At 44.0% G+C, this 13,653-nt stretch overlaps 1 protein-coding gene across 1 annotated transcript; it reads left to right on the top strand.

Moving 5' to 3' along the window:
- Positions 1–2,030: 2,030 nt before the first annotated feature.
- Positions 2,031–8,456, top strand: PSMD6 (proteasome 26S subunit, non-ATPase 6). The gene is made up of 8 exons (XM_027723024.2): positions 2,031–2,261; positions 3,435–3,640; positions 4,183–4,328; positions 5,004–5,223; positions 5,329–5,437; positions 6,565–6,733; positions 7,927–8,004; positions 8,141–8,456. Exons 1-8 carry the CDS (start codon positions 2,117–2,119, stop codon positions 8,235–8,237), a joined length of 1,170 nt encoding a protein of 389 aa, XP_027578825.1. The 5' UTR covers positions 2,031–2,116; the 3' UTR covers positions 8,238–8,456.
- The last annotated feature ends 5,197 nt before the right edge of the window (positions 8,457–13,653 follow it).

Raw genomic sequence — 13,653 nt, 5'->3', positions numbered from 1 at the left:
TAAATATGAAATAAATATTAAATACGTAAATATGAAAACGTGGGCAAATATTTACAGACAATAAATGCGGGGACGGAGTGGGTTAATTAACTCGTGTTTCTTATGGTTACAAACCAAAACACGACATTTCAGCAATAACTAAACCCAAGAAAATTAAAACTGAGCTCCCTTACTCTTGTCACACCTAGCAACTTATTTTGGGGGCAATTAAAAAGTGGCAAATCCAGAAATGGGAGGTTGAAGAATCTTTTTCTCCCACAGTACATAATGAATCTGTGGCTTTTACTGCCACAATGAGCTGAGGATGCCAAAACCCAGTGGTGTTGACAGGGTGTGGGTGTTTCTATGGACAGTAAGAATGGCCAGAGGTATAATGGTTGTGAAAAATGCAAATTTTGGAAGAGGGCAGACCTCCAGCTGTGGCTGCAAACCAATATTTATTAGGGATTAGGGAAAGCGCTGCAGTGACAGCCAGGTTATCTGCTTACAAGGGAACTGCACATACTTTCTACCTTTCACCCAGTGCTGGAGGGACCGGCTGCAATAATTGGACATTAAAACTGTTTCAATTTTTTTTTTCAGTTTTTGTGAGCTAGTCCCATCTCAGCTGCTCACACAAGTAACACTCACCCATGTGTGCAGTGCCCGAGTGTTTGAAACATCAGCCTTACTTAGCAGAAAAAAACCCAACCATCCCTTTCTTCCCAAACAAGGCATGCTAAGAATAAACAGCATTCCACAGCTCTGGAGCACACTGCCCAAGGAATAGAGCTGGGGACAAGATTCAAAAGAAAAATATGCAAGAGGCCTAAAAGTGTCTGTCATAAATAAAACTAATTAATAGGTCTCTGAGCAAATGCAAAGGCCAACAGGCAAATAACATAAACACTGCTGCAAAAGATCTACTGCTGTTCTCTGCAAAGCATCAAAGCCATTCCTCATTGCACAATCAATGCAAAAGCGATTTCAAGTAAAAAAAAAGAGTCAGAAGACAAAGGAAAAAACTGCTTCTAAAAAAAACAAAGGAGCTGCCCAACTTAAAACACAGTTTCTCCTTTATTTTATTCTAGATTACTAGAACTACAAGCCAATGACTTAAATGAAGGGAAAAAATCGGAATCAATGCAAAAAATACCGACACATATCAAAAACACAGCAGGCAACTGTTCCTTCCAGTAAACTTCTAAATAATTCACACCCAAGATACAGAAGCCAATCTTAGGAACACACAGTGCCAAAACAGTCGAGGGAACAGTTTCTTTTGTCACCCAGATGCAAAACACAACTCCAAAACAGAGGCACCAGCCAAAAGAGTTGCATTTAAACCAAAATTCCAGCAAATAAAACCAAAACGTGCCTGTGCAGCAAGCATGGTCCAGGTTGCACTGCATGGGATCCTGCATCCCACAGGATAGCCCTGGGGACCCAAAAATGCCCTTTGGAGAAACCAAGCACCCCATGCCTGCCCCGCCATCCAGCCGTGTTACACTCCAAAAGCACCAACTGTGTTTTCATCTTCTTGTAAACTTCCAAGGGAAAACAGTGGCTGATACTCCCAATGTTCTAAAAGACAAAAAAAAGAGCTTGACTTGGGGTATCACATGGGGCTGAACCTCAACAGCTCTACACGCAGGAACTCGTGAAGACACGAATACACTGTTGTGCCCAAATGTACCATCTATAAAACTTTGCACAGACACTCGGTGGGGGCAGATGACCCGCTGTGTCCCCTTTCATCCTGACCCATTCATCCTGTGATGGTGTGACTCTGTGACTGACTGTGATTCTGTGACTGTTTTTCTGTGATTTCGACTCTGTGACTGTGTTTCTGTGACTCCGTGCCTCCATGACCCTGTCCCCCGTGTTCCCGTGACCCCGGCCCTGTTTCCCGGCCCTGTTCCTGTGACGGCCCCGCTCTTCCTCAGCGCCCCCTGCCGGCGCTCCCGCCGCCCTCACCCGCGTGGGTCCTCCGAGCCGGCAGGGGGCGCTGCGCGGCGGAACCTCGCGGCCGCTTCCGCCGGTCGCGGCTGAGTCACTGCGCGCGCCGCCCGCCCGGCCCCGAGCCCCGGCCCGTGTCCCGTGTCCCGCGTCCCGCGTCCCCCGTCCCACCGCCGCGATGCCGCTGGAGAACCTGGAGGAGGAGGGGCTGCCCAAGAACCCCGACCTCCGCATCGCCCAGCTCCGCTTCCTGCTCAGCCTGCGGCCCCGCGCGCCCGACCCCGCCGCGCGCGACGAGCTGATGGCGGCGGTGCAGCTGCACAGTGAGTGTGGGCCGGGGGGTTTGGGGGGGTCTGTCCCTGCACAGGCATTGCTGCCCAGGGGATCTGTCCGTCCGTCCGGATCCGACTGTCTGTCTGTCCTGAGGCTGTGTGGCTGTGTCTGGTCACCACCCCGAGGATGTGTGCGGGGGGCGCTGGGTGTGTTGGGCTGTGTGTTTGTGTGTGTGCACATCCCCCAGCAGCCCGTGGTCACTCTGCCCCCGAGACTGTCTCCCCTGAGCGTGGACAGCCCCAGAGCAGGGTGGTGAGGCGGGTGAGGTGGGGCAGGGAGGGTTTGGACATAGGGGTGCGGTGCCCTGTCCCCGGCTCTGATCGCTGTTGTGTCGTGCTGGTATCGTGAGAGTCCTGAGTTGAGCGCCGGGGTCTGCTGTGCTCGCAGTGGGATAAATAGAATCATGGGATATCGTGAGTTGGAAGGCACTCACAAGGATCATTGAAGTCCAACTCCTGGCCCTGCACAGCACAGCCCCAACAATCCCACCCTGTGCCTGAGAGTGTTGTCCAAACGTTCCCTGAGCTCTGTCAGGCTTTGGGTCGTGGCCACTGCCCTGGGGAGCCTGTTCAGTGCCCGACCACCCCCTAAGTAAGAACCTTTTTATAGTATCCAACCTAAACCTCCCCTGACACAGCTCCAGGCCATTCCCTCAGGTCCTGTCACTGGTCACCACAGAGAAGAGATCAGTGCCTGCCCCTCCTCTTCCCCTCATGAGGAAGTTTCAGGCAGCTTTGAGGTCTCCCCTCAGTTTTCTCTTCTCCAGGCTGAACAGACTAAGTGACCTCAGCCGCTCCTCATACGGCTTCCCTTCAAGGCCTTTCATCATCTCCACGTCCCTCCTTTGGACACTCTCTAACAGCTTAATATCCTTCTTGTATTGTGGTGCTTAAAACTGCCCCCAGGACTTAAGGTGAGGCTGCCCCAGCTCAAAGCAGGGAAAGTGCAAATGGGGGAGGTGCAAAGAGCAGTGATGGAAAAGGGTCAGCAAAAGGAAGTGTGAGGGGCAAAGTCTGCAGAAACACTGTCTGTGCCATGTCTGGATTTAACAGGTACCTGGTCACAGGAAGGTTGTCGCTGGCACTGATGATGGCATTGTCCTGGAAACATGCACACAGTCACTGCAGCAATTAACAGCAGAGCCCTTCCTGCTTCTCTTTCAGACATGGCTCCGTACTACGAAGCCCTGTGCAAGTCCCTGGAGTGGCAGATGGACACAGATCTGCTGAACAAAATGAAGAAAGCCAATGAGGAGGAGCTGAAACGTCTCGACAACGAGTTAGAGGATGCAGAGAAGATCCTGGGGGAAAGCGAAATCCGGGATGCAATGATGGCCAAAGCTGAGTACCTGTGCAGGATTGGGGATAAGGTTGGTGATGGCACAGGCTTTATGGACTCATATAACACACTAACCCTCTTAGCTGGGCAGGTCCCAGTGAGCGCTGGGGGACTTGCAGTGTCTTTTCTTACTGGCACAGCTCAGACGTGGATGGCAGATAGGGAAGGGTTTTACTGAAATTTAAATTATCTGGGAAAAAAACCCTAGCCCTTAAAAGAAAACATCTTTTTTTCTTGACAAGGTAAAAAGTTATTTTCCACTTGCAGATATAATTTTTCACTTTCCTTGTGCCTTTAAACTCTTCTAAGCTATTTACATCTTGCAGCTTAATTTCAAGTTACTGAGTAGATTTTCATAGTCCTTAGCTTTAAAATATACACGAGAATCAGCTCTTCTAATGTGATTTAAACTTTGATTCTTTAAGATTATTCAGAATCCATAAAGTGAAAGTTATGGGAAACTGACAAAGTCACAACTGGCAGGAGGAGACAATATGTGTTCTTACCAGAGGCATTTTGTAAGTGTTGTAGAGGCTTTTAACATTCTTATGGTAGAAAACACTCTTTTGCTAGGAGGGAGCTCTTACTGCGTTCCGCAAGACTTACGACAAAACTGTGGCACTGGGACATCGTCTGGATATCGTGTTCTATCTCCTAAGGATTGGCTTGTTTTATATGGATAACGACCTCATCACACGGAACATTGAAAAGGCAAAAAGGTACTGCAGGGGTTGTCTGTGTGCACTAAAGCATTCTTGAAACAAGCTGTAACAAAAGAAATTGAAGATAAATACCTTTCTGTCCAGAAATGACTGGGACTGGTTGGGAGACAGAATCACAGTGATGGGTGGGTGTTACCTTGTACTTCCTATTCCTGGAGTTTTTTATGAAGGGGAAGAGAAAAGCAAGGTTAATATTTTGTGGCAGCTGTTTCCTAGCAGCTGTCTTCATTTGTATTTGTAGCCCACCCCCTGCTCCCATTTTAAGTGTGACTCAGCCTGTCCTCCTCTCCTACTTACAACCACTCCAATTTTGTGTTAATATGATTCTTAAAAAATGGCAACTTGTAACATTTTTTCTATGCTGCAGTTGGACAACTTTGGTTTTAGCAGCAAAGGCAATGGAAAACTGTTGCCACAGCTGAGGCTGACAGTAATATTTACCTTTTCCTTTCAGCTTGAACTTGCACTGTGCAAAAGTATCTGGCCTCTCCTGTCCCAAGGAAGATACTTTCCTCCCCAAAAGGTGTACAGGGCCTGAGCTGTTTCAACAAGCTGTAACAAAGCCAAGTTACTCTGTCTCTAATGTCATGGTATCAGTTGATTCATACTTGTTTTGTATAACTTATGACATGACACATTTACGTAAGTAAATATTCTTTGTTCTATTTTAAGTCTAATAGAAGAAGGAGGAGACTGGGACAGGAGGAACCGCCTCAAGGTTTACCAGGGCCTTTACTGTGTAGCAATTCGAGACTTCAAACAAGCAGCAGAGCTGTTCCTTGATACAGTTTCGACGTTCACATCCTATGAACTGATGGATTACAAAACGTTTGTAACATACACTGTCTATGTCAGCATGATTGCCTTGGACAGGCCTGACCTTAGGGAGAAGGTAAGGAAAGCAGGTAGAAACACTGGTGCAAACCGACACAGCCTTTCCTTAACCTGTCCATCTCCAGGCTGAAAGTGGTGGTTAAACATGTCTGTTTGCTTTCAGGTTATTAAAGGAGCTGAGATCCTGGAAGCCTTGCACAGTTTGCCAGCTGTACGACAGTATCTCTTCTCCCTTTACGAATGCCGTTATGCAGCCTTTTTCCAGTCACTAGGTGAGGCTGGGTTTTGTCCTACAACACTATTTTAGGTGTTGCAGTTATTTGTTTCTTCAGTTAGTTGTTTCCACAACTTCAGCGGAGTACCTCCAGTCTAGAACTAGAGCTACATGCAGAAAAAAAACAACGTAGAGATTTTTTTAACAGTGACCTAAAATTTCCTGCTTTGATTTTTCAAACAAATAAAGAAAAATTTCACATCCAATGAGCTTTGTGAAAGGTCACATCTGATTAGGGGGAAAAGCATTTTGAAAATGGCTGTGAAACAGTGTCTTACCTGAAGAACCAGGTCAGGAAAGTTTTGAAAGGTTTTGTCTTCCAAAGAAGTTATGGAACTTGCAGTCTAAAGGCCCAGAAATCTCAACCTGTACAAGATATTACACAGAAAGTTTTCAGTGTTGTTCCTGCTGGCTTTCTGCTCTGGTTTCTGTTTAAAAAGGTGACACCAAAGAAAAGCTTTTCACAAAACTCATCTTGCCAGTTCTGAGACTGCTTGTTTTCCTTCTGTGCGATTTAGAACACAAGAAAATAAGATATTTAGAAAGAACTGTTCATTTTGTGGAACGCAGGGCCTGATGAAACTGAGTTAAAGGACAGCATTTTCCTATTGCTGGCCTTATCCCTAGCTGAGAACTGAAACTGTCCAGAAAAATAATCACTTCAGTGCCTGGAAATCTTTGTAGCTAATTTAAGAGCTAGTAACAGAAAGTTAATGTTATTTCCTTACACAGCTTTGGGTAAGAACGTTTCTTTAAGTAGTTACATACCAAGTTCTGTTGGTTTTCCAGCACCGCACAGCTCCTGCAAGACAGCAGATGCAGCTCCTGCTTTCAGTGAGGTGATACCCCTCACCCCTGACAGGAGGATTCTGTGCTGATTAACAGGCTCTCATTATCTCTGCCACAATCTTATTTGCATGTTATTACTGCACCTGGTTCCAGAACTGATATAAATTACACAAATTTACTTTAGCATAGAATCCCTTTCATATCCTGAGGAATGCAAGAATACAATATAGCTACGGTCACACCCATTACTTATTAACTGGTGCCATGTGTTTTATTGACATAACTGATATTTTGCATTTCTTAGAGATTACTGACTCTTTTTTTTTTCCTTTCCAGCTATTGTAGAGCAAGAGATGAAGAAAGACTGGCTGTTTGCACCTCACTATCGATACTACGTGCGGGAAATGAGAATCCACGCGTACAGCCAGCTCCTGGAATCTTACCGGTCGTTGACGTTAGGATACATGGCAGAAGCCTTTGGAGTCAGTGTAGAATTCATAGATCAGTAAGTTCTTTGGCTTTTTAAGTTCATAAAGATCTCACTTCATACCTTTTAAATATTTATGGTGATCTCATTACGAATAAAGATCTTTGTTCTACTTTGATTTTAAATATGCCAAGCTATGTTTCTGTGGAAGAGCATGAGAAACTAGTATTTTGTTAATTAATTGGTTCTTATACTGCTATGTATATTGACCTCTGTGTGCTGTGAAACTTTAGAATTTAGAGGATGACTTAGTTTTCACAGCTGTGCAAAAACTGAGCTGTTGCAACTTGGGGGATGTGCGCATTTTATATACCCTGCCAGTCTCCCTCTCCAGTTTTGTTGCTTTCTGGTACATGGACAGGATCTGATGTTTTTCACTTAAATCATATGCTGCAGACTAAATTTGTAATTCTTTTCTATAAAACCAACAGATTTAGGTCATGGTAAGTGGTGAGTGAAGTGAGCAACTGACTTTTACTCTATGTACATGAAGCACTTTGTTTCAAATGCCTTCACAAGACTCATTCTTGTTTCAGAGCGGTTTCAGATTTTCTAATATAGAAAACTTACAGAAATATGAAACTGCTTGAAATATTCCGAAATTAGTAAGTGTTTCAAGAGAAACCAAATACCCATTCAATTCAAAGGTAAATGCTTTAAAGTCATACTAATTCTTATGCTTCCCAGTAATTTATTACAAATTGTAACTTGTCGTAACTGTTGAGCACAGGAATATTTTCTTCTACCATCAGTGCTGTAGATCACCAGTTGATAAAGCAAAATAACAATAAAATAAGCATTTAAAAAAAAGATTTAAAAACTATTTAGAGACTTTTCTAATGAATTGACTGGCATGAAGATATTTACCCCAGGATAAATCAGGTGCACTGCACAACTGCTGCCTTTGATTTGAAGAGTAGCTGATGCTAAGCTGAGTGATAAGTTTCACTGAATCAAGTACAACACTTTGGCCTTTGAAGAAAGTAATAAGAGGTTTTGTGTTCAGATCACTAGAATGATTATTCTTGGGTGCAATGTCTGAGCTTTAATAAGATGAGGATGCTTAAGATAGGATACCTTATGGAAATACATAGGCTGCTGCTTCAGAAATACAGCGTGGTGACACTGCTGTGTTGTAGCAGCACTTTCAGTGCTGTTAGGTCTACAAGTCCTTGGTGAAACGATCTAACCAACTTTTTTTCTTTATTTAGGGAGCTTTCAAGATTTATTGCAGCTGGGCGATTGCACTGCAAAATAGACAAAGTAAATGAGATTGTAGAAACTAACAGGTATGTAACAATTCCTGGTTTTGACAGCCCAGTTCAATTGTATACCTTTTGATGACATTTACTACAGAAATGTTTAGTGCCTTGATATAAAATACATTCTTCTAACCCCTTTTTTTCCCCCCCTCACAATTCCTAGGCCCGATAGCAAGAATTGGCAGTACCAAGAAACCATCAAGAAAGGAGATTTGCTGCTAAACAGAATTCAGAAACTTTCCAGAGTAATTAATATGTAATTTTTTTAATGCAAAGGAATGCAAGATTTAGATGTTTAAAACATTTTGGAAGTAACCTATAAATATATTGTATAACTTGGTATACTGTAGGGAAAAAAATAACTAGCAGGAGAGGTAGTGTTTTTACTTTCCACTTCATTATGTACACACTGTTCTGTTCGGGTGTACGGAACCCAGTTCATTTATTAAATGTATTATACCATTGGCGATCTCTTGTAATATACTTTGTTCCTTTCCTTGCCTGTTTATACAGTGTTCAATATTGAATAGCAAAGCAGGGTCATGACCTGTGAACAGAGAGAACTCATGGCCATTTTATGCTTGCTTTTCTAGGACTTTTGTATTGGAATCAGAGGTGAAAAGAATCAGTTGCATAATAGTAAAGTAGCCAAAAATCTTAGTGAAGATTGTGGACTGTCCAGACTGGACAGACTCTTGCAATAAGGGGGTTACACTTTAAGGGAGAAGGAATAAGGATACAAGTGGTTGGGGTGAAGAAATAATATAACCACAGAAACTATATGGACTAAAGTTTTGGGAACATCTTTAACTGAAGTAGCCTCTCCCTTAAAACTACAGGAAGTCAACACATGAGCAAAGCATTACATTTGTAATTCCTGCCTGGGTTAGATTTGCAGAGGTCAGAGTGATGGCAGGAGCTGTGGAAGTGACCACTGCAGTGTGACACAACTGATCAAGTACTGCAGGGGTTACGATTTCTTCCTTCACAGCTGCTGAGGAATGAATGTCTCACATAGGCTGCTGCCAGGCTGATGACACATGGTTTCTGGCCGTAGGCAGCAGCTATTTACCCTGCTGGCCTGCCTGGAGGGTTTTTTCCCCTCCTCCCAAAGACAGTCTGTGACTGAGCTCTGTGAGCTGTTTGATGCGGCTGCACTTGGCAACAGAACCCATTTACTGATGGTACTCACTGCAGCTCCAGTGCTTGAAGTAACCCCAACAGGTAGATGTACACAAAGAAGAGTTCCAACATTTGGAAGCTGCTGTGCCACAGACAGGACAGTGAAATTTCCCCTGCCCACTTGTCTCCTGTCTTTGAATTGCTGCTGCCTGCTCGAGGTTGGACCCCTCAGTGCTGAGGGGCTGTTACTGTTCTCTGATGAACTGTTCTGAAAACCAAAATATGACCTCATGATTTTTGGGTTTCTTTTACTACTTACTGGAAGCTGTTTTGGTTGTTCCCCATCCAAGAAGCAGATACTTAAAGGTTTAAGTTTCAAACAGTACTACATAGAAGAAAATTCTGATCTTTCTTCAGAATAGTGAGAGTAATAAATGAGAACTCTAGAATTCACCAGGTGGTCAGCTAATGAGTCTCTGTTTTGTGTGTTCCCACACATACCACTTCCTGTAAAGTTTTAATTGATATAACCCAGTATTCAGACTTTTCAAAGCTGCAGTAATGTCTCTTGTTTTTGTGGATCTGTTCCATACCAGATAAGTAGAGCCAGCTAGGGAGCCTTTAATCAGGCTGACTTTTGGGAACATCTTTTCCACCTTCCATATGTGCAGATGTGAAGCCTATTAGAAGACCATACTGTCTGAACGTCTTCATTGAATTGAGGGATTTAATTTCTGGTGCACAGATAAATTTTCCTTTCCAGCATGCTTCTACTTGAACTGGCCTTAACTAACTAGATCAAAGCTTCCATTAAGTTTATGTACTATTATGTATTTTTTTAACTGTAAGTTGAAGAGAATAGAAACCCACTCAAGAAAACTAAGCTAACAGGCTTCATGCATTCCAGAGAAATCTTGCTGTTCTCTTAGTGTGGGTAAGAGCAATAGAAAACAGAAATGCCTACTCTGTGAGGAAAATAAAAGTATTACTAAAGAGTCTTTGGAGAGCTATCAACCATTTTATCCTAACCATCATTATCATCATGTTGGAGCCAAGCATTTCAGAATCTGGTTTCTCTGCTCAGTATTCCAAACAGAAGTGCACAATCCTACCAGAGCAAAGACCCCATTTAAAGATCCCGACTTGCCTTGCTCATTTCCTGATCTCAGCCTACATCCTGCGAAGGAGGATCCAAGGAGAGCCCACAGAACTTCTTGCCAAACCTTTTTGGGCCAAAGCCTGGCAGCAGAGAGTCATAGCAATTTTACCTGAGCAATGTGAAGGCTTTGTGCAGCAGTTCAGCCTCTCAGCCATTCCAAATAGTGGTGGAATAAAATTCTGGACAGTTGCAGGGAAGGCAACACCTAAAGCTCACAGCTGGAGGCACAAAGCTTAGCCAGAGCAGCTGTTTGTTCTCCTGAAAAAAAGAAAAAGCATCTGATACACAGTTTGTCCAAAGAGTAGGAATGCTGAGGGGTCCAGGGTGGTCAGGCTTTGAGCTTATCAAGGACATAATTATGTCTATTCTGTTGTTTTTAACTGCCTACTTCCATTTCCCTGTCAAATCAGAAGCATTAGAACTTCTGCTTCCTTTAAGCCCTGAAGTAATTTCAAGTTACTTTTTACTGTCCCATGGTCATGTTAGTTTTACCTTTGGTTAATCTGATCTCATGATTTCCCTTTATTTAACTCTGATTGTGAGCAGCACTCCAGACACAGCCGTTTGTGCCTCGCTCTTGACACCTTTCCGTGGATTTATAGTCCGCATACCAAAGTTGTACATTCTCTCTCGTAATTTAAGCTTGTGCAGTTTCTTGAGCTAATGCCATTCTCCAATTTCGCTTTGCAAGGCTGACTTCACCCTCACAACAAAGTAGCCAGAACCAGACACGGATTTCAAGCCACAGCCACAACACTGAGACACTTCCACCCACTCTGCAGTGCATTCCCTGCCGTTAATGGGTGGGAATGCAGGCGGGAAGGGCAGGACATGGGGTGTTGTAGGGTTTGTTAGCAAAGCTCTGCTACGAAGTTGTTGAAATCGAGTTTCTGTGCAAATGTTCTCTGGCTCACCTGTCTCTGCTGACCTGCCAACAGCTCCGTTGCTTCTCTCACTGAACACTGGGCTCCAGAGCTCAGGGTCCAACCTTGCAGACAAGAGACAAGGCACTTGCTTTAGCAAAAAGTCACCTCTTATGGACGGGAAGGGACTCTGGTAAAGGGAGCTCAACAGCAAAATGGAGGACAAAAAACTTGAGCACTGTCAGAGAGCACTGAACCCAAGCAGCAACACACTGTCTCTACTGATGGTACTTCTGTACCAGTTTGGCCACAGATACCAGCCTTTTCTCCTGGGCTTGGACAAAGCTTTCTGACTGCACTTTGCAGGCCAGTTTTCCTCCTTTTCAATAAAGTTTGAATCCAGGTTAGTTTGAACAACTTCTCTAAAGGTTTTCGAGATTCCCCTGAAGTTTGCTGGGTCAGAAAAAGACCCAAGCGTATGCCACTTTTCCATGACAAAGCTCCCATGCTGCTTGTTAGGAACAAATCCAGCAGCTAACACAGCTCTGAGCCAAAGCACTGAGAAACATCCAGTCAAATTAAAAAGTCCCATGCTGGATCCTACAAGCCACGTGTGTTTGATTATGTGTTGCAGCAGAACGTGATAATAATGAACCAACAGGAATTTGCATTTAAATAAAGCCAATGGCAAGGCCTTGTGCTGGTTGTTTTGGTAATGGCACAAACAGTGGTGCCCACAGAGCGCTCCAGCCTCCAAAGGCAGCGGGTGCCGGGGCCGTTTGCTGTGTGCAGGGAGGGCACCAGGCCAACTTCACACCCACCCTGCATCCAGAGCTGCTGGGGCAGGAGCAGGGCTCAGGAGAGTTTCTGCCAGAGGCAGGTTGTAGCCTTTAAGCCCAACAGACACCTTCAGCTTCCCAGGACATATCACCAGCTTTGAATGTTAAATGTAAAGGGCATCAACAAGATGCACAACCCACCCCCCCCCAAAGGGAACCTCTGACACTGGGATTTCATTGCATGCACTGTCAGTCTCCTAAATCAGCAAATAACTCTTCCCAAATATAAACTCAAGTATTTTCCTGTAAGACAATCACTGATGGGAAGAAACTGCTTTCTGCCCAGGCCAGGGATGTCTGTGCTTACTGGGTTCCAGGCCAGCACCTGGTCAGAAAGCATTTTCCATCACAAACCCCTCTACTGAGCCTGCAGGAGAAGCAGTAACTCACAGAGCAGCTCTGCTCTGCTCAGGGGTCAGGGCTCCCTGGCACTGCACTGCACCAAACACAGCAAAGGAAGGGGAGAGGGAGGATGCTCCAAATCCACAGAGCTGAGTTACCTTCGAGAGCTCGGGGTTACACAGGATAAATGCACCTTTTTTCCTCTTTCTTCACCTTGCCAGTTTTAGAGGATATTGAACCCTGTATTAAATGCAGTTAAATGCAGAGTTATTCCTTCAGTTTCAAGCAGACTCAGTCACGAACTTGCCTGAATGCCAAGCAGAGAGCTCAGAGTTGTTCTGCTGCACAAACACCCGCCTCCCGTGCGCTCCGTGCTGTGGTCACTTGTACAGCTCAGCACAACCAGCTTCAGTGCCAACAGCTTACATGGGATGGCACAGATGGCAGAAACTGCTGCTAGGAAGGTAAAAATATTTGCAGGAAGGCAAGACAAAAAAAAAGCAAGAAAAATCTTCAGTCAACACAAAAGGTAAATGTAGAACTATTAGGAGTACTTAATTATAAAAAGACAAAGCACAACTTGCTTGTTGTCTGCACCCCTTTTGCATCTTGTAGCATTTATTCCAAATATTAAGGAAAACTTGTTATAAGAGGAAAAAAAAAAAAAAAAGAGAGAGACAGAATAAAGGAACCATTGCCACGGATGTTACTCTAAAGTCCTGTCCTACTAACAGGAGTTTTACCAACTGCTCCTCAGAAGTTGTCCACGACACCGAGTCCTGAGTCACATGCAGAGAAAAGCTTTGTAAGAGTATTTAACCTGCTGAGTTCACACATTTGATCTTCAAACTGTGAAAAACATGGAAGATACTTTTTTGGAATGAAAAAAAATTCAGGAAACATGATGATTCAACATATTGCATCTGGGGCTGTGAAAGCTGCTTCTCATGACTCCGATTAGAAAATAATATAAAGTGTAAGTCTTAAGTAACAAAAGGTCCCTTGCACAGGAGAATGCTGCAGAGGTGATCCAGGCACCGCTCAAAACCAGGTACCAAAGCCTCGTAGGATGGAAAGCTCCAATCCCACTGGGCTGACCCGCGATGCTGAGGTACAGTGACAGAATTTGACCACGTCCAATTCTCTGAAATTAGTTCACATAGGCACCAATACAGATAATGTTTTCCTTTAATAGTGAAGGATTTTATAATGAAGCAGAAACATATAATGTATTCCATGCAACCAACCTCATTTATTGAAAAGTCCTAATTTTATTGCCTTGTTTAGTAACATGTTTGTTCAACAAACTAATCTTTTTCATGAAGCAAAGCACAACTTTTTCTTATAAATA

The sequence above is a fragment of the Pipra filicauda genome, unplaced genomic scaffold, assembly GCF_003945595.2.
Source record: "Pipra filicauda isolate LSUMZ 115617 unplaced genomic scaffold, ASM394559v2 scaffold148_size1903560_pilon, whole genome shotgun sequence".
Classification (NCBI taxonomy): Eukaryota; Metazoa; Chordata; class Aves; order Passeriformes; family Pipridae; genus Pipra; species Pipra filicauda.
The sequence above is the reverse complement of the archived record's forward strand: the minus strand, read 5'-3'. Positions and strand labels throughout refer to the sequence as shown.